Raw genomic sequence first — 20,992 nt, forward strand, 5'->3', positions numbered from 1 at the left:
TGTTCCTTGGTGGTGGGGATGTCATCTCAGTTTCCTTGTTAGTTGTCAGCTTCTCTCAGCTTCTCAAAGACACCTGCCTTTCTTTTTGCCCCCTTCACCCTTTAGCCAGCAATGGTGCATAAAGCCCTTCTCTGACTTTCCTTCTTCCACATCTCTCTTCCTCTTCTGTCTTCTCCTTCCAGCCAGAGACAGCTCTCTGTTTCTAATGATTTATGCAATTAATTAGATTGGGTGTACCCAGAAAATCTATGATAATCTCCTCATTTCAGTGTCCATAATGGTAATTGCATCTGTAAAATTTCTTTTGTCACTGTAGCTCAATGTGTGCAACTTAATATAATAACTCCAAAACTCATAGGTTCCAGGAATTAGGGCATAGGCATATTTGAGTGGCCATTATTTTGCCTACCCCAGTGATACAATCTCACCCTGTCTGAACTGAACTGGCCTGACCTGAAGTAAGTATACTTATGTTTTTTCTATATATAATGCCACCGAATGTGATTTTTCAAACATGATGCAAAATGTTGATGCAGTTGGTAAATAGGTGCTATCTCAAACCCTTCTGGAAGTGTGATGTAATATGCTATTACCATATTATCTTTCAGTAAAAGAATTCTGAATTCCGAAACACTTCTGGCTCAGGGACTGTTGACTCATATTGTACTAGCTGGAGATATCATGGTATTTATTCTTCTCATTTGATACATATTTAGATGATTTCCTTTCTTCTCTAGTTACTAATAATCTTGTAATAAGGATCTTTGAACACACTTAATTTTGCATGTATGTAATTGTATCTGCAGAATAAATATCAAGAAGTAAAATTCAAGGGTCAAAAGAAGTGTGCATTTTTAATTTTGATAAATATGACCAAATTACCCTCTAGAGGGGGAGGCATGACACCAATTTATCTTACGTATGAGGATTCTGCTTCCTCACAGTCTTGCTCACATGGTTTGTAATGAAACATCTAGATCTTTGCCAATTTGATAGATTCAGTGAAGTTTTATTTTAATTAATAGACTTTAATTTTGAGCAGTTTTAGATTTCTAGAAAAATTGGAGCAGAGTACAGAGGGATCCCAAATGATTCAGTGAAGTTTTAATTTGCAATTATTTTATTATACGTTAGCATATTTATAATAGGTTAATCATAATTTCTTTGTATGTTTAAAAGAAAATTGCATTTCCTGCCCAGGTGCAGTGGATCACGCCTGTAATCCCAGCATTTTGGGAGACAGAGGCGGGTGGATCACTTGAGGCCAAGAGTGCAAGACCAGCCTAGCCAAAATGGGGAAACCTCCTCTCTTTGAAACACGCAAAAATTAGCCCAGCATAGTGGCGCATGCCTGTAGTCCCAGCTACTCAGGTGGCTGACAGGAGAATCGCTTGAACCCCATAGGTGGAGGTTGCAGTGAGCAGAGATTGCACCACTGCACTCCTGCACTCCAGCCTGGGTGACACCAAAAAAAGAAGAAGAAGAAAGAAGGAAACTGTATTTCCATTACTGTGAACAGCCTGTTCATATTGAGTTGTTGGTCTTAAAAATCAATTTATAGAAAATCATTATATATTTGTGTATATTTTTGGCATAAGTTAAAATGTTTGTTCCTAGTTTTGTCTTTGGACTTAGCTTTTTAAAAATATTTTGCATTATAGAAGTGTTTTATTAGGTGTAAAGGATGTTATTAATACTTTCTTTTATCGTTTATAAGTTTAAGCCACATTTTCAAAGGCCTTCAATAGAGCACTTTTGTTTATGAATTATCCAAGTTCCAATTCTGACCATATAATTTCATTAATAATAACATAGAGGAGCTGGTTACCTCCCAGTAAAGGCCTTCATATCCTATATGAATTAACATATTAAGATTTTCTAATCTGTATATTCATAAATCCTACAGCTAATGGATGGGGGTAGCCAGGGAATTGGGGTCACCAATTATAAATAGTACCAACATAGTAGGATTGATTAAGTATTAAAATCCTGAAACTAGATTGTATTTGTTCACATTATAGGGGTATATCTGTCACCGTGATCTTCTTCACTCAAAGGATAAGTCTTTGTCTAGATATAGCAATCATACTCAGATGAGATCCTTGTTCCAGGTCTGATTTTCAGTCCTGCACTGAGCAGCTGCCATAGAAAGACAGAAAGCATTGATAAGAGCTTTTTTGATGTTATAAAACTTAAGAAAATATTGGAGAATTAGCAGGTATCACAAGATAAGAGAAAGGGAAAAATGAGGGCTGAATATTGGAGAGAATTAGGAGGTGTCAAAGGAGGTAAATAAAAGAATTAATGGACTAGAAGGAGGAACAATCCTAGGGAATTAGCTTATGTTAGATTGGGAGGTAAGAAGAAAAAGGGGGGATACAATCTAGAAGAAGTAACACATGTCATAAAGGAGATACAATAAGAGAAAAGAGGGAAGAAAAACTCAGAACCTGAATTTATCTAGAATTTAGGCCTGACATTAGACATGGATCTAGACCTGGATGTTGGACAGGTGCCCCAGTCATGAACCTGAAATAGACCTAGGGTATGTATATTGGATCTTGACTATGGACATGGACCATGAACCTATACTGAATAAGGACATTGGAATTGGACCTCGGACCTTTTATACTTACCTTGAACCACGATTTCAAACTTAGACATCAGACGGAGACCTGGATCTCAGGCCTTGGTGTAAGCCTTGACCGTGTACTTTAACTTGAATTTAGCACCTGAACTTGGACACTGGAACTGGATGTGGGGCCTAAAACTTGACACTGTATTCATCCAGAACCTCGAATCTGACCTTAATTATGCTCCATGGTTGTGCACTTGGGCTTTAGTCACTGAGATTGGACCTAGACAACTCATCATAAACTTGAATCTCAGATCTTGACCTGCACCTGACCTTAGACCTGGAATTTCAACACAAACCTCAATCCTAGACATAGATGTGAACCTGAACCTTAAAACTATGCTCTTGACCCTGGAAATTTACCTTATCCTGGACATTGAATCTTGAGCATGGAAATGAATTTGACCTAGATGTTAGAACTGATATTAGACCTGGACCTTGAACGTGGACAATATCTTGAATTATGGGAATGTACCTTGGACTTTGACCTTGGATGTAGTCTTTATCCTTAGACATAGACTTTGGGCCAGCCCTTAGAACTGGACCTAGCCTTCACTTTGTCATAGATGTTGACTTTGGACCTCAGATCTTCACATGAACTTTGAAAAAATATATTTTTACTTTTAATTCTTATGGATACATACTAATAGCCCATATTTATGGGGTACATGTGACAGCCTGATACAAGGTTACAGTGTGTAATGATCAAATCAGGGTAATTGGGGAATCCATAACCTCAAGCATTTATCATTTCTTTGTGTTAGGAACACTTCAGTTTTAATCTTTTAGTTATTGTAAAATAAACAATAAATTACTGTTAACTGTAGCCACCATAATGTACTACCAAACACTAGATGCTATTCTTTCTACCAACTATGTTTTTGTATCCATCAACTAACCCTTCTTTATCCCCCTTTCCTCACTATTCTTTCCAGTCTCTGGCAACCATCATTCTACTGTCTATCTTTGTTAGTTGAATATTTTTTTTAGCTCTGATATACTAGTGAGAACATGTGATATTTGTCTTTCTGTGCCTGGCTTATTCAACTTAATATAATTTCCTCCAGTTCCATCCATGTTGTTGCAAATGGCAAGATTGCATTCCTTTCGATGGCTGAATAATAATCTATTGTGTACATATGCCACATTTTTGTTGTTTTTCATTCACGCATTGATGGACACGTGGATTGAGTATATATCTTGGCTATTGTGAATTGTTCTGCAATAAACACGGGAGGGCAGGTATTTCTTCAATATACTAATTTATTTTATTTAGGGTATATACCCAGTGGTGGGATCCCAGTAGCTGGATCATACGACAGTTCTAATTTTAGTTCTCTGAGGAATCTCCATACTGTTCTCCATAGTGGCTGTACTAGTTTACATTCCCACCAACAGTATATGGGGATCTTTCTTTCTCCACATGATCACCAGCATTTGTTATCTTTTTGGATAAAACTGTTTTAACTGGGGTAAGATGATCTCTCATTGCAGTTTTGATTTGTATTTCTCTGATGATAAATGATGTTGAGCATTTCTGCATATACCTGTTGGCCATTTGTATGTTTCCTTTTGAGAGATGTCTATTCATATCTTTTGCCCATTTTAAAATTGGATTATTTGTTTTTAATTCCCGAGTTGTTTGAGCTCCTTATTTATTCTGAGTATTTATTACTTGTCAGATGGGTAATTTGCAAATATGTTCTCCCATTCTATGGGTTTTCTCTTCAGCTTGTTGACTGTTTCTTTTCTGTGCAGAAGCTGTTTAACTTGATATAATTCCATTTGGACATGAACTTTGAACCTAGATTTCGGACCTGCATTTTTTCAGTTCCTTAAATATACTTTCCATTGGAACTAGGATTTTATTTGAATAGGTGGTAAGAAGTTACTTTGAAGAAGTGCCTGAAATTGACCTTCTTTTTTTATATGCTGCTTATTTCCACAAACGCTGCTTTGATTCATTTTAACTTGTTCTATCTGGAATAAAGTACATTTGAGACGAAAGTTTTTCTGAACTATTTTGCTGACAGATGCTTAATCTGGTTTCATTCACTAAACACCTGTTTCTCATTCCAAATGGAACAAAAATTATCAAAATCAGTGCCCTTTAGAATCAGATCAACTCATTTTCTCACTGCTACCACCAGGTACATTCTGTTTTATGCTCTCAAAAATCCCTATACATCTGTCTTTCAGAGCGCTCCTCATTCTGTAATTAATTGAGCTATTATTTCATTAATTTATTAATTATGGGGTACATGAGATAGACTGATACAAGGTTACAGTGTGTAATGATCAAATCAAGGTAATTGGGGAATCCATAACCTCAAGCTTTAATCATTTCTTTGTGTTAGGAACACTTCAGTTTTAATCTTTAGTTATTTTAAAATAAACAATAAATTCCTGTTAACTGTAGTCACCATAATGTACTACCAAACACTGGATGCTATTCCTTTTACCAACTGTGTTTTTGTATCCATCAACCACCCCTTCTTTATCCCCTCATTTTCTATATAGCAGGTATTAGCAAACTGTAGTCAGTTGGCCAAATTTGTCCCATTTTTCTGTTTGTATATGGCCCATGAACTTAGAATAAATTATTCTATTTGTATATGTTGGAAAATAATTAAAAGAAGAGAAAATATTTTGTGACACATGAAATTACATAAAATTTGAATTTCAGTGTCCATAATTAATGTCTAACTATAACACAAACATGTATATGGACTTATTTATTGCCTATGTTGCTTTCATGTTACAATGGCAGAGTTAAATAACTGTGACAAAAATGGCATAGCCCACAGAGCTGTTTACTATCTGGCTCTATATAGAAGTTTGCCGACCTTTGTTTTAAAAAGCGAAAATAGAGAATATATTTGTCATTATTAGCACTGAATTCAGATTTCAGAGACTCAAAATGTGGCAAATTGCATATCCTGAAATCAACAAAATACACATTTCCATCAGTAGAGGAATGAATACACAGTTTTAAAAAATACTTATATGAATAAACATTGCATTGTAGTTAAAATCAATAAATTAGAAATATTTATCTCAATGTAGATATATTTTAAAACCTAATATTGAATGAGAAAAAAGTTCCAGAATGTTACATAAAATGTAAATGATACATGTATGAAATATGTAAATATAAAAGAAAATCATATCATATATAGCTTGTTGATATATCTATATGGTGTAAATGATTAAAAATATAAGTTGGCAGCTACCCTCTTTGGGTCCCCTCCCTTTGTATGGGAGCTCTGTTTTCACTCTATTAAATCTTGCAACTGCATTCTTCTGGTCCGTGTTCGTTATGGCTCGAGCTTTCGCCCACTGTCCACCACTGCTGTTTGCCGCCGTCGCAGACCCGCCACTGACTCCCATCCCTCAGGATCCAGCAGGGTGTCTGCTGTGCTCCTGATCCAGTGAGGCACCCATTGCTGCTCCCGATTGGGATAAAGGCTTGCCATTGTTTCTGCATGGCTAAGTGCCCGGGTTCGTCCTAATCGAGCTGAATACTGGTTACTGGGTTCCATGGTTCTCTTCTATGACCCATGGCTTCTAATAGAGCTATAACACTCACTGCATGGCCCAAGATTCCATTCCTCGGAATACGTGGGGCCAAGAACTCCAGGTCAGAGAACACGAGGCTTGCTACCATCTTGGAAGCAGCCCGCCACCATTTTGGAAGTGGCCTGCCACCATCTTGGGAGCTCTGGGAGCAAGGAACCCCTGGTAACATTTTGGTGACCATGAAGGGACCTCCAAAGTGGTGAGAAATATTGGACCACTTTCACTTGCTATTCTGTCCTATCCTTCCTTAGAATTGGAAGAAAATACCAGGCACCTGTTGGCCAGTTAAAAACGATTAGCACGGCCACCGGACTTAAAACTCAGGTGTGAGGCTGTCTGGGGAAGGGCTTTCTAACAACCCCCAACCCTTCTGGGTTGGGAGCACTCATCTCCCTAGAACCAGCTTCCGCTTTCACTTCTCTTGGGGAAGCCAAGGGCCGACTAGAGGCAGAAAGCTGTCATCCTGAACTCCCGGCATTAGCAGGTTGAGATCACGGCACAGCCCGAAATCTCTACTCAACAGTTGCCCATGCGTACACCCCCACCTTTCCTTCTGACCCATATCTCCTGGGTCCTGACCACGACTTTCTTGAAAGTGTAGCCCCCAAATTCTCCTTACCTCTGAATGTACTTCCTCTGATCCCCGCCTCCTAGGTACTAATGGTTCAGACTTTAATTTCCTCGCAAGTTGTATCTCCAAAGGGATCTAGGGAAGCTCTACGCTGCATCCTTAGGCATCTAGGCTATAAATGCAGGGAGTCTTGTGTCCCTCGTGTCCCTCCCAATTTAGGCATACCACTCTTGACATGTGCAGTTATGTGGGACCTGTTCCCCACCACCCTTGCCAGGACCCCAAGTTTGTAATTGGCTAAAAGAGACAGAGAGACAGAGAGAGAGAGACAGAGGCAGAGAGGTGAAAGAGGCAGAGAGGAGAAAGAGGCAGAGAGGAGAAAGGAAGAGAGACAAAGAGGGACTCAAAGAGAGAAAGAAAGAGAGATAGAAATAGTAAAAAAAAAAAAAGTAGGCCCTATTCCTTTAAAAGCCAGGGTAAATTTAAAACCTATAATTGATAATTGAAGGTCTTCTTCATGACCCTATAACACTCCAGTACTACCTTGTTGTCAGTGTAAACAAAGGCATAGCCTGAAAACACTGAGACCACTGACAACCATAGCGTTCCTATCAAAAATCCTTAACCCGGTAACCCGTGGATGACCCAAATGCATTCAATCTGTAGCGGCAACTGCTTTGCTAACAGAAGAAAGCAGAAAAGTAACTTAGAGGAAACCTCATTGTGAGCACACCTCACCAGTTCAGAATTATTCTAAGTCACAAAAGCAAAAAGGTAGCTTACTAACTCAAAAATCGTAAAGTATGGGGCTATTCTGTTAGAAAAAGGTAATTTAACACTAACCACTGGTAAGTCCCTTAACCCAACAGATTTCCTTACAGGAGATTTAAATCTTAATTACCATACAAAGCTCCGACCAGACCTAGGAGGAACTCCCTTCAGGACAGGACGATAGATGTTTCCTCCCAGGTGACTGAGGAAAAAACCACAATGGGTATTCAGTAATTGATAGGGAGACTCTTGTGGAAGCAGAGTTAGAAAAACTGCCTAATAATTGGTCTGCTCAAATGTGCGAGCTGTTTGCACTCAGCCAAGCCTTAAACTACTTACAGAATGACAAAAGACTATCTCAATCCTGACTCAAAAGCTTCGCTACACCCTCTCTGAAATGAATTTGCATAAGAACTGTTGTTTATGGGAATGCATCTTGATGGGGCAGCTGGGTTGTTATGAAATACTCGGGAACCCAGTCCAGCTCTAGGACTCACCCCTGAGCACAAAGGCAATGTTAGGCATGCTGGTAAAGGACGACTAGAATCCAGCAGCCCAAACCCCTTTCTTTGTGGTCAAGAAAGGCGGTAAAAGGGGTGCAGGACCACTACATCGGTGAGTGTAACTAGTCTGATAAGCAGAGGTCCATGGGTGGTTACGTGCCCTGGAAAGGAATAAGCATTAGGACCACAGAGGACGCTCTAGGACTAATGTTCTTCAGAAAATGACTAGGGGTGCTGGCATCCCTATGTTCTTTTTTCAGGTAGCAAACATTCCCCTCAAGGCAAAAACACCCCTAAGATGTATTCTGGAGAATCGGGACCAATATGACCCTCAGACGCTGAGAAAGAAATGACTTATATTCTTCTGCAGTATTGCCTGGCCACAATATCCTCTTCATGGGGGAGAAACGTGGCCTCCTGAGGGAAGTATAAATTATGACACCATCTTACAGCTAGACCTCTTTTGTAGAAAAGAAGGCAAATAGAGTGAAGTGCCATATGTACAAACTTCTTTTTCATTAAGAGACAACTAGCAATTATGTAAAAAGTGTGATTTATGCCCTACAAGAAGCCCTCAGAGTGTACCTTCCTACCCCAGCATCCCCCCTACTCCTTCCCCAACTAATAAGGACCCCCCTTCAACCCAAACAGTCCAAAAGGAGATAGACAAAAGGGTAAACAATGAATCAAAGAGTGCCAATATTCTCCGATTATGCCCACTCCAAACAGTGGGAGGAGGAGAATTCGGCCCAGCCAGAGTGCATGTACCATTTTCTCTCTCAGACTTAAAGCAAATTGAAATAGACCTAGGTAAATTCTCAGCTAACCCTGATGGCTATATTGATGTTTTACAAGGGTTAGGACAATCCTTTGATCTGACATGGAGAGATATAATGTTACTGTTAAATCAGACACTAACCCCAAATGAGAGAAGTGCCACCATAACTGCAGCCCGAGAGTTTGGCGATCTCTGGTATCTCAGTCAGGTCAATTATAGGATGAAAACAGAGGAAAGAGAACGATTCCCCACAGGCCAGTTCCCAGTGTAGACCCTCACAGGGACACAGAATCAGAACATGGAGAATGGTGCGTCAGACATTTGCTAACTTGCGTGCTAGAAGGACTAAGGAAAACTAGGAAGAAGCCTATGAATTATTCAATGATGTCCACTATAACAAAGGGAAAGGAAGAAAATCCTACTGCCTTTCTGGAAAGATTAAGGGAGGCATTGAGGAGGAAAACCTATCTGTCACCTGACTCTATTGAAGGCCAACTAATCTTAAAGGATAAGTTTATCACTCAGTCAGCTGCAGACATTAGAAAAAAACTTCAAAAGTCAGCCTTAGGCCCAGAGCAAAACTTAGAAACCCTATTGAACTTGGCAACCTCGGTTTTTTATAATAGAGATCAGGAGGAGCAGGCAGAACGGGACAAACGGTATAAAAAAAAGGCCACCGCTTTAGTTATGGCCCTCAGGCAAGTGGACTTTGGAGGCTCTGGAAAAGGGAAAAGCTGAGCAAATCGGGTGCCTAATAGGGCTTGCTTCCAGTGCAGTCTACAAGGACACTTTAAAAAAGATGATCCAAGTACAAATAAGCCACCCCCTCGTCCATGCCCATTATATCAAGGGAATCACTGGAAGGCCCACAGCCCCAGGGGATGAAGGTCCTCTGAGTCAGAAGCCACTAACCAGATGATGCAGCAGCAGGACTGAGGGTTCCCGGGGCAAGCATCAGCCCATGCCATCACCCTCATAGAGCCCCGGGTATGCTTGACCTTTGAAGGCCAGGAGGTTAACTGTCTCCTGGACACTGGCACGGCCTTCTCAGTCTTACTGTCCTGTCCTGGACAACTGTCCTCCAGATCTGTCACTATCCGAGGGGTCTTAGGACAGCCAGTCACTAGATACTTCTCCCAGGCACTAAGCTGTGACTTAGTAAGCTGGGGAACTTTACTCTTTTCACATGCTTTTCTAATTATGCCTGAAAGCCCCACTCCCTTGTTAGGGAGAGAAATTCTAGCAAAAGCAGGGGCCATTATACACCTGAACATAGGAGAAGGAACACCCGTTTGTTGTCCCGTGCTTGAGGAAGGAATTAATCCTGAAGTCTGGGCAACAGAAGGACAGTATGGATGAGCAAAGAATGCCATCCTGTTCAAGTTAAACCAAAGGATTCTGCCTCCTTTCCCTACCAAAGGCAGTACCCCTTAGACCCAAGGCCCAACAAGGACTCCAAAAGATTGTTAAGGACCAAAAAGCCCAAGGCCTAGTAAAACCATGCAATAGCCCTTGCGATATTCCAATTTTAGGAGTGCAGAAACCCAGTGGACAGTGGAGGTTAGTGCAAGATCTCAGGATTATCAATTAGGCTGTTGTTCCTCTATATCCAGCTGTACCTAACCCTTATACCCTGCTTTCCCAAATACCAGAGGAAGCAGAGTGGTTTACAGTCCTGGACCTTAAGAATGCCTTTTTCTGCATCCCTGTACATCCTGACTCTCAATTCTTATTTGCCTTTGAAGATCCTTCGAACCCAATGTCTCAACTCACCTGGACTGTTTTACCCCAGGGGTTCAGGGATAGCCCCCATCTATTTGGCCAGGCATTAGCCCAAGACTTGAGCCAATTCTCATACCTGGACACTCTTGTCCTTTGGTACATGGATGGTTTACTTTTAGCCACCCGTTCAGAAGCCTTGTGCCATCAAGCCACCCAAGCGCTCTTAAATTTCCTCGCTACCTGTGGCTACAAGGTTTCCAAACCAAAGGCTCAGCTCTGCTCACAGCAGTTTAAATACTTAGGGCTAAAATTATCCAAAGGCACCAGGGCCCTCAGTGGGGAACATATGCAGCCTATACTGGCTTGTCCTCATCCCAAAACCCTAAGCAACTAAGAGGGTTATTTGGCATAACAGGTTTCTGCCAAATATGGATTCCCAGGTATGGTGAAATAGCCAGATCATTATATACACTAATTAAGGAAACTCAGAAAGCCGATACCCATTTAGTAAGGCGGACACCTGAAGCACAAGCAGCTTTCCAGGCTCTAAAGAAGGCCCTAACCCAAGTTCCAGTGTTAAGCTTGCCAAAGGGGCAAGATTTTTCTTTAAATGTCACAGAAAAAAACAGAAATAGCTCTAGGAGTCCTTACACAGGTCCGAGGGATGAGCTTGCCAACTGTGGCATACCTGAGTAAGGAAATTGATGCAGTGGCAAAGGGTTGGCCTCATTGTTTATGGGTAGTGGCAGCAGTAGCAGTCTTAGTATCTGAAGCAGTTAAAATAATACAGGGAAGGGATCTTACTGTGTGGACATCTCATGATGTGAACGGTATACTCACTGCTAAAGGAGACTTGTGGCTGTCAGACAACCGTTTACTTAAATATCAGGCTGTATTACTTGAAGGGCCCGTGCTGCAATTGCGCACTTTTGCAACTCTTAACCCAGCCACATTTCTTCCAGACAATGAAGAAAATATAGAACATAACTGCCAACAAGTAATTGCTCAAACCTACCCCGCTCGAGGGGACCTTTTAGAGGTTCCCTTGACTGATTCCGACCTTAACTTGTATACCGGTGGAAGTTCCTTTGTAGAAAAAGGACCTTGAAAAGTGGGGTATGCAGCGGTCAGGGATAATGGAATACTTGAAAATAATCCCCTCACTCCAGGAACCAGTGCTCAGCTGGCAGAACTAATAGCCCTCACTCGAGCACTAGAATTAGGAGAAGGAAAAAGGGTAAATATATATATAGACTCTAAGTATGCTTACCTAGTCCTCCATGCCCATGCAGCAATATGGAGAGAAAGGGAATTCCTAACTTCCGAGGGAGAACCTATCAACCATCAGGAAGCCATTAGGAGATTATTATTTGCTGTACAGAAACCCAAAGAGGTGGCAGTCTTACACTGCTAGGGTCATCAGGAAAGAAAGGAAAGGGAAATAGAAGGGAACCACCAAGCAGATATTGAAGCCAAAAGACCTGCAAGACAGGACCCTCCATTAGAAATGCTTATAGAGGGACCCCTAGTGTACGGTAACCCCCTCCAGGAAACCAAGCCCCAGTACTCAGCAGGAAAAATAGAATGGGGAACCTCATGAGGACATACTTTCCTCCCCTGAGGATGGCTAGCCACCAAAGAAGGAAAAATACTTTTGCCTGCAGCTAACCAATGGAAATTACTTAAAACCCTTCACCAAAACTTTCACTTAGGCATTGATAGCACCCATCAGATGGCCAAATTATTATTTACTGGACCAGGCCTTTTCAAAACTATCAAGCAGATAGTCAGGGCCTGTAAAGTGTGCCAAAGAAGTAATCCCCTGCACTGCAGGCCATACATTTCAATCCCTATATCTTTAACCTCCTTGTTAAGTTTGTCTCTTCTGGAATCAAAGCTGCAAAACTACAAATCATTTTTCAAATGGAGCCCCAGATGCAGTCTATGACTAAGATCTACCGCGGACCGCTGGACCAGCCTGCTAGCCCATGCTCCAGTGTTAATGACATTGAAGGCAACTCTCCCGAGGAAATCTCAACTGCACAACCCCTACTACACCCCAGTTCAGCAGGAAGCAGTTAGAGCAATCATTGGCCAACCTCCCCAACAGCACTTGGGTTTTCCTGTTGAGAGGGGGTACTGAGAGCAGGACTAGCTGGATTTCCTAGGCTGACTAAGAATCCCTAAGCCTAGCTGGGAAGGTGACTGCATCCACCTTTAAACACGGGGCTTGCAACTTAGTTCACACCCGACAAATCAAATAGTAAAGAGAGCTCACTGAAATGCTAATTAGGCAAAAACAGGAGGTAAAGAAATAGCCAATCATCTATCACCTGAGAGCACAGCGTGAGGGACAATGATCAGGATATAAACCCAGGCATTTGAGCCAGCAATGGCTACCCTCTTTGGGTCCCCTCCCTTTGTATGGGAGCTCTGTTTATTACTCTATTAAATCTTGCAACTGCAAAAATATATATATATATATGAAAAAAATTATAAAATTGGTAATGGAGAAGCATGGAAATAAGTGGGTCTGAGGAATAACATAAATGGACTACTATTTATTTATCATTTTATTAATATTATTTTTAAAAATAATATTAATTATTAATATTATTTATAATTTTATTTATTTATCATTTTATTAATGATATTATTTATTATATCATTTATTATTTATCATTTTATTTATTTATCATTTTATTAATCATTAATATTAATGTGTTATTTATCATTTTATTAATATTAATTTGATTGTATTACTTCTTTTTGCTTCATTTCTCTAAAAAATAAAGCTAAAAAAGATGGCAAGATATTATCGCTGTAGATTCTAGATTGTCAGTCTATACTTGTTTGTTAAATGTTTTCTGTATGATAAAGATAATTTATTACAAAAAGAAAAGCAACATGACTATGGAATTATTTCTTATTTTTATTTTTATTTGCTACCACAAGAAATGTGAACTCTGATACATTGTGAACAGTTCAGATCTGCAAAGTTATCACCCACAAGCTGTTTGAATATGATTTATGGTAATTAATTGAAAACATTATCTTAATTTTTTCCCAAATGAACATTTTGTATTATAACTAGTTTATTCTAAAAGAAAAATCAATAAAAAGCAATAGCCTTTTTAAAATACCCAAATAGATAACATTAGAAGAGCAAACATGATATGAACAGGGAACTCTTCCAAGATCAATGTGAAAATTTGAAACCAAATAAATATTAACACAGTTTTCTGATAAAAATTATTGCCTCCAATAACTGCACAGGTCGTATGACAGTTACTGTTCATGGCTTACGTATAATTGACCAAATTTCAGTAGCTATGTTATCAGCTTTCCAGTTCTTTGATGTTAATAACTTCCCTCATTGGCCTCAGGGACTTTGAAGTTTTGTCCCTTTTTCCTGTTTTATAGTTGCTCAGCACCTAATCTTATCCCTTTCCCAATTCTTCTGACAGTGTTAGGATAAGATGAAAGGACCAAAGTGGCATTCTGGACATCTGGTTAATATATCTCAAAGGGGTGCACTTTAGTGATAAATCTCCAGTGAGATACAGTTCAAGGCTATTTTTGACATGGGCCCTGCTGAGCCATCTTCCAGGAAACCTCTACATTTTACCATCCTTGAAACAAATATATTAGACTCCTGCAAAGAGATCATTTTTCACTTTTATAATTCTAAGAATGACTACTAAGTCTTATCTGCAAATATCTGATTCAGAAGATAATAGGGATAAAAGTACAAATTGGACATCTTTTGGCAAAGGAAGCTCCTTAAAACTCAGCCTTAGTTACATCAAGAATAAGAATTCCTGTGTCATCCCTAAGAAGTAGATTTTTATATAACTCAAAACCAGCTCAAGAAATATAATATTTAAACAAACTTCTCAGTGCTTGGTTAATAAGCATTGTTACGAAGAAACAATGAAAAATAAAACAAAAACAACTCAACTTTAGTGAGTTTAGTGAGTGTCATTGCAAAGAAAATTTCGCATTGCACTTAGGGATTTTATAACCTCAAGGCTTATTACAAAGGTCACATTATTTCAATTAAGAACAAAAGTGAGTTTTAATAATAAACTGTCAGCATTTCAAATCTTCTCTCCTAGCTATCTTGAAATATACAACATACTGTTGTTAACTATAGTCACCCTATGTGCTATCAAAAGCTAGAACATATTCCTTCTATCTAGCTGTATGTTTGTACGATGAACTAAACTCTTTTCATCTCTCCTCACCCGTCTCAGCCTCTGGTAACTATTCTACCCTCTGGTTACCTTCTACCCCGTACCTCCATGTGTTTACATATTGTTGTATAAATTTTGTGGAAAAAAATCCTTTTTAACAAAATAATCTGCTGGCTATATTTCTTCTCATATTATTTGAGGAATTGCATGGAATTTTGGGTACTGAATTTTGAGGACGTGAATTAAGGATGAGCTACATCTCATGACCTCGTCACAGACCCCTACTATAAACATCTGCATACAAGCTGGCATATTACAACAATAGCATGAGAGTCAGGGTCTGTAGAAATTCCCAGCCTAACTTTTTCCTGGCCTGGCCAAACTGAACCTGAGCCAGTGTATGGGCAATGTAGTATGCTTGTCAGAGTCACCAAACTGCTAACTCAAAAATAAACGTGACTAAAAGAACTTCTCTCAGTATACCCACAGGAAGCTGACCATTTGCCCGGTAAGAATGCAATGAAAAGGGCTTTTAATGTACAGCCAAATGGCAGTCCAGCAAGGAAGCTCATGAGCAACCTACAAGTAGTGAGCATTTTGATGTATTAGAGACTTACATGCAATTCAGAATTATGTTTACAACATCATAAAACAAAAATTTAGAGATAGGCTCTCACTCTGTTGCCTAAGCTGGAGTGCAGTGGGATGATCATAACTTACTGCAGCCTTGAACTCCTGGGTTCAACTGAAGGTCCTCCTACTCAGCCTGCTGAGTAGCTAGGACCACAAGCACACACCACCACAACTGGCTTAAATTAAAATATAAATTGTAGAGATAGGGTCTTAATGTGTTACCCAGGCTGGTCTTGAACTCCTTGCTTCAGGTGATCCTCCCACCTCAGCCTCTCAAAGTGCTGGGATTATAGACCTGAGCCACAGCACCTGGCCAACTGACCTGTGATTTTACACAATGGCTGCTCTTCCCTTCTTTAACTATTATTCATTCTTCTTTGATCCTCGTTACTTGACTGTAGTCCTTCTTATGTCTTGTGTTCCTTCATTACCTCTTATTCTATCACATTATCATTGTCATTCTCCACTGGGGAAGCTCTTTCTTGCTGAAGACTGGAAAGACAAGTCCATTCACCTGATTTTCTGTAAGATTTTGGCTCATGTATTGACTTGTCAGACAATTCTGAAGTTTCATCAAAATTAGCTATCATGCTTGCATAATGGCCCTGAACCCTCACTCCTACTCTTAGCTTCAGTACCATCTATGTCCTCAACTGTCCATGATACTTATAATTCCCGTAAATCTTCACTTAACACCTAACATTTATTTAATCTTACTAGGCAAGGTAATAAGAAATACATAGGTTTGCCTCCAGAAGTGGATTCTTAAGAAACCCACCAGAGGAACTCCTCTTTCAGATGTCCACATTAGAAGATTTCATATCACATTTGGTGCCACAGGCCTTTGACAAAGAGGATGCAGAGGAAAAAGCAAACTTCACCTCTTCCTAGGGAAAGTGTTGGCCTGCCAACAGGAAAGAGGCAACAACTGGGAAAATCCCCAGTCTTTGCCAGGAAGAGTCCATGCCAACCCCACCCCATGACCCCTGTTCTGCCTACTCATTGTCACTCTTCACTCCAATGTCCCTCCCCCAGATCCTCTTATAAAATCCCACTCTTTCCTGACCAGACAAACCATACCATATCCCACCAGAGAGGTAAGTGGGAGCTGAGAGAAGATGAGACCCAGGGAGGAGCTACTGCACATGATACAGGAGAATACATGGGAGCGTCCCTTCCTCAGGGAGCACAGGAACTCTGAGACTCAGCAAGGGTGTCCTGGGAGGGCTCGGGGATGGGAGAGTACACAGATTCACAACTCATTCAGAACTGTAGAAGATGATGGATGTGACCAAAATCACTTTAGTCCTAGGGGACTACAGAAGGAAAACGACATGAGGCAGTAGGGTATCTGTGTGTTCTCCCACTGACCACGCTTTCTTTAGTGACTCCTGATTGCCTCCTCAAGTCACAGACACTATGCTGCCTCCCATGGCCCTGCCCAGTGTATCTTGGATGCTGCTTTCCTGCCTCATGCTGCTGTCTCAGGTTCAAGGTGAGATTGCTTTGCCTCTAGCACTGGGTTCCCTATGAATCCTCAGAGCTAACAAGAGGAGGAAGGCTCCTGTGTGTCATGTGAGGTAATGACGTGGTGTCTAATGAACCTGCCTGCAGTTCTTGCATCATCACTCCTTCCTTCAGGTTAATTTGCAGTGGGAGGCTCCATGGTGGTCCACTAACAGTGGAATGAGATGGCTTCCATTTAGTCAGTGGACTCTAATATACACTGGTGGGAAAGTGGACTCTAATATACACTGGAGGGTCAGTAATGAGATGTGGGGAGGGACAATGATTGGAGTACCCAATGTAGAGACAGCCCAGAGTGAGGAGAGTATTGAATGGTTGAATAAGGGGAAAGGGTAATAAGAGACTAGATGGTGCTCCATTTACTACGGCTATTTTGAGATAAAGAATTTCTGAAAACATAAGGGAAGATGAAGGGGTGTCAGGAATGTGGTCTTCCTCCCCAAGGACATTCCTAGGTATTCCCCAAGGTCATCTCCCACCCTAAGCCCCACTCTTCATTTTACCCTCCCCCCTCTTCTTCCACCTCAGGTGAAGAACCCCAGAGGGAACTGCCCTCTGCACGGATCCGCTGTCCCAAAGGCTCCAAGGCCTATGGCTCCCACTGCTATGCCTTGTTTTTGTCACCAAAATCCTGGACAGATGCAGATGTGAGTGGTTAGATGTGGTGTTGGAGGTGACCGGTCTCAGGGGGAGGAGGGTCTCCATTCAGGAGAGTTCCTTGGGAATGAGGATGAACACATTTATCTTTCACACAGTCCTCCTCCCACCTACCTTTGCCCTGCCCTCCCTCAGCAGGTCTCAGGCTCCCTCTCATTCTCTTTGTTGCCCTCAAAGCTGGCCTGCCAGAAGCGGCCCTCTGGAAACCTGGTGTCTGTGCTCAGTGGGGCTGAGGGATCCTTCGTGTCCTCCCTGGTGAAGAGCATTAGTAACAGCTACTCATATGTCTGGATTGGGCTCCATGACCCCACACAGGTGCGAGTATATCCTCCCCTCTCTGTTACCTCTCAAGGTGCTATTGTTGCCCAGGCCCACTCCCTGTCCCCTGTGCCTGCCCAGGAAGTACTTCAGGGAGCACTGGAGCTCAGATTCTGGGGAATATTTGGGGGGAAAGGGAAGGCCATGAAGCATCTCAAGATCTGAGTTCTGTGGAGGTCTCTATCTTTCAGATAAAATCAATCTGCCTTCCTCAGGTGTATTACATAATTCTCATATGAAGCTGGGTTAATAATTCTCTGAGCTTCATGGAGTCTTTGCCTACTATTCTGAAGGAACCCTTAATGAAGATAGGATCAATTTTTGTTCCCATACAGAACTGACGTTACTTTTGAGGTTCACAAGCTAATCACAAATGCTACATCAATTATTGTTCTGCAAATAACATATTACCTTGAGTTGTTCAAAAGGTCTTGTGTTTATTGGCTGGAATTTTCCAATAGCAATGAGGAGTCAAGGAAGAGTTTCCTACTCACCGTCAGCATGCTGGGGAGCAAATCAGGTGTTGCAGCTAAGGGGCCATGCAAGAAGAGCTGCAATGGCCATTCCCTTCACCTGGCTACCTCCTCTACTCTACAGGGCACCGAGCCCAATGGAGAAGGTTGGGAGTGGAGTAGCAGTGATGTGATGAATTACTTTGCATGGGAGAGAAATCCCTCCACCGTCTCAAGCCCCGGCCACTGTGCGAGCCTGTCGAGAAGCACAGGTAAGAAACAGAGGAGCTGCCTCTTCCCAGTGTTTTCCATCTCATCCCCCATTCCTGGGTCTGACCTTCAGGAAATCTTCCTGAGCTAGAAAATACAATGTTAGTGTGTCTTCTCTTATCTCCTCTCTTCTCCACTTTCTTTGAATCTCTCTCCTGGATTGGGACACTGGTGAAGGTGAGGGAGAGGCTTTAACTTCTAGGCTAAAACCTGGGATGCCCCTTCATTGGATTCACAAGCTTCCTCAGCCCCATTCCATTTATGTCTTCTGTCTCTCCAGCATTTCTGAGGTGGAAAGATTATAACTGTAATGTGAGGTTACCCTATGTCTGCAAGTTCACTGACTAGTGCAGGAGGGAAGTCAGCAGCCTGTGTTTGGTGTGCAACTCATCATGGGCATGAGACCAGTGTGAGGACTCACCCTGGAAGAGAATATTCGCTTAATTCCCCCAACCTGACCACCTCATTCTTATCTTTCTTCTGTTTCTTCCTCCCCGCTGTCGTTTCAGTCTCTTCATTGTGTCATATGGCCTAAGGCTTTAAAGAGCAATAAAATTTTTAGTCTGCTCTTGTTTGTCTTGTATATGCCAGTGTCATAGCCATACTCTGAGAAGGACAAAGTGTTTGAGTGGAGGAAACTTTATGGGTCTTGCTTCTTCCCTATTCACCCAGGCCTCTAGGGAAAATGATGAAGTGTGCATCCCTACCAGTGTGTTATGATGAGGGGGTGGGTCCTGCTCATGTAGGATTTGTGTTGTGGAGAGATGAGGACATTTCTCTCCCACATACTTACTGCCCTCCCATTCCCGTAGCCCAAACCTGACAGTGTGACATGAACAGATTTAGGAGGCTCTGACGGTGCTTAGAATAGTACTTCTCAGAGAATGGCATCAGCAGGTTGGTAGATAGGGCTTTCCAGCTCTTGAACCTTCACAGAAACATTCATTTGAACTACTACCCATTAAAATGGAAATACCTTCACAAGAGCTAACAATTCCAAGTGAGTGATTAAAGCATCTGAATGTTGCAAAAAATAAGAAAGGATGCATCGAAGAGGGTAGAAAGAACACTTTTACATTATTTATATCACCCCTCCATCAATCTCAGTAAGCACAGCATGGAGAGACATTCCCTAAACTTGGGGAAAGAGAGTGAAGTAAGCACTTGAGTTTTCCATGGACCCTAACACTAGGTTTGCCTCAGTAAGACCCAGTGGCCTCTGACTCCAGGCAGACACCCTTGGACTTAGACTCCAGGCTGCCTTGATGCCAGGCCAGGCTCTGTGGCCCCAAGCTCTGTGAACCCAGGCTCCAGGTCAGCCCCCATGACTGCAGCCTCCAGTCTTGCCCCAGAAGATGCAGGCTCTAGACACACACAGCATCATGCTTTTCCCCATAGCTCCAGACCACAGGCCAGCACCCACTGACAAAGACTCTAAGCCCACCTCAAGGACAAGCTAGCACTTGCAGCCACAGACTCCAGGGTGACCCCTGAAATCCTAGACATCAGGCCTGCCCATGTGGACCTGCCCTTCAGACCCACCACAGCTCCAGGATAGCTCCCACAGCTACAACTTCAGGCCAGCACTTGCAGACCCCAGCTCCAGACTGACACTCACAGTCGCAGGATACGGTCCTGTCAAATCCCAAACCCTCTCCAAGCCTTTAGGTCCATCTGAGCACAAAGCCCTGATGCTAGGCCAGCCTCTGTGGCCTCTGTCACTAGGCCAGCCCCCACAGACACAAGTTCTGGATCTTCCCAGTTCCAAGCGAGCCTCTGTGGACTCGGTACTAGTCTGGCCTCATACTCCAGCAGACCCAGGATCAAGCTTCATTACAGTAAACCTTAGCACCAGGCCAGCCCCCACTGACTCAGGCTCCAGCCTTAGCCCCATGGATCCAGTCTCCAGACTTACCCCAGAGGCAAGTTGACATTCATGGTCCCAGGCTACAGGCCACCCCCACTAACCCTGGCTCCATACCAGCCCCTGTAGTTTCAGGTACCAGCCCAGTATGCACAGACTCAAACTCCAGACCTGTCCTAGAGACTCAGATACTACATCTGTCCTAGTGCCTGGCTAACCCCTGAAGACATGGGTTCAAGGCCTGCTTTAGAGCCAGATTGATCTCCAGGAAGTAGGATTTAGTCTGGCTCCTGTGATTAGAGGCTTCGGACCTGCCCTCATGAAGTGACTGCCTACCTTGGTATACCAAGTCAATAGGTCCACTTGAGGATGCCAGCAGCAAGCCTGCCCAAAGACCAAGCCAGACGGCCTGCCCAGAATCTCTGGATGACTGACTGGTGAAGGGCTTTATCTGCTAAAGCCAGTCTGTATAAACTGGAATAAGTGACTACTTGTTCAAAAAGTCAAACACCAAAG

At 42.0% G+C, this 20,992-nt stretch overlaps 1 protein-coding gene across 1 annotated transcript; it reads left to right on the top strand.

Annotated features, from left to right (window-relative positions):
• Positions 1-6,302: 6,302 nt before the first annotated feature.
• LOC101135599 (regenerating islet-derived protein 3-alpha) lies at positions 6,303-19,179 on the top strand. Its single transcript, XM_055378920.2, has 6 exons — positions 6,303-6,413; positions 16,774-16,883; positions 17,444-17,562; positions 17,750-17,887; positions 18,488-18,614; positions 18,893-19,179. Exons 2-6 carry the CDS (start codon positions 16,808-16,810, stop codon positions 18,958-18,960), a joined length of 528 nt encoding a protein of 175 aa, XP_055234895.1. The 5' UTR covers positions 6,303-6,413; positions 16,774-16,807; the 3' UTR covers positions 18,961-19,179.
• The last annotated feature ends 1,813 nt before the right edge of the window (positions 19,180-20,992 follow it).

Source organism: Gorilla gorilla, chromosome 12 (assembly GCF_029281585.2).
Source record: "Gorilla gorilla gorilla isolate KB3781 chromosome 12, NHGRI_mGorGor1-v2.1_pri, whole genome shotgun sequence".
NCBI classification, from domain to species: Eukaryota; Metazoa; Chordata; class Mammalia; order Primates; family Hominidae; genus Gorilla; species Gorilla gorilla.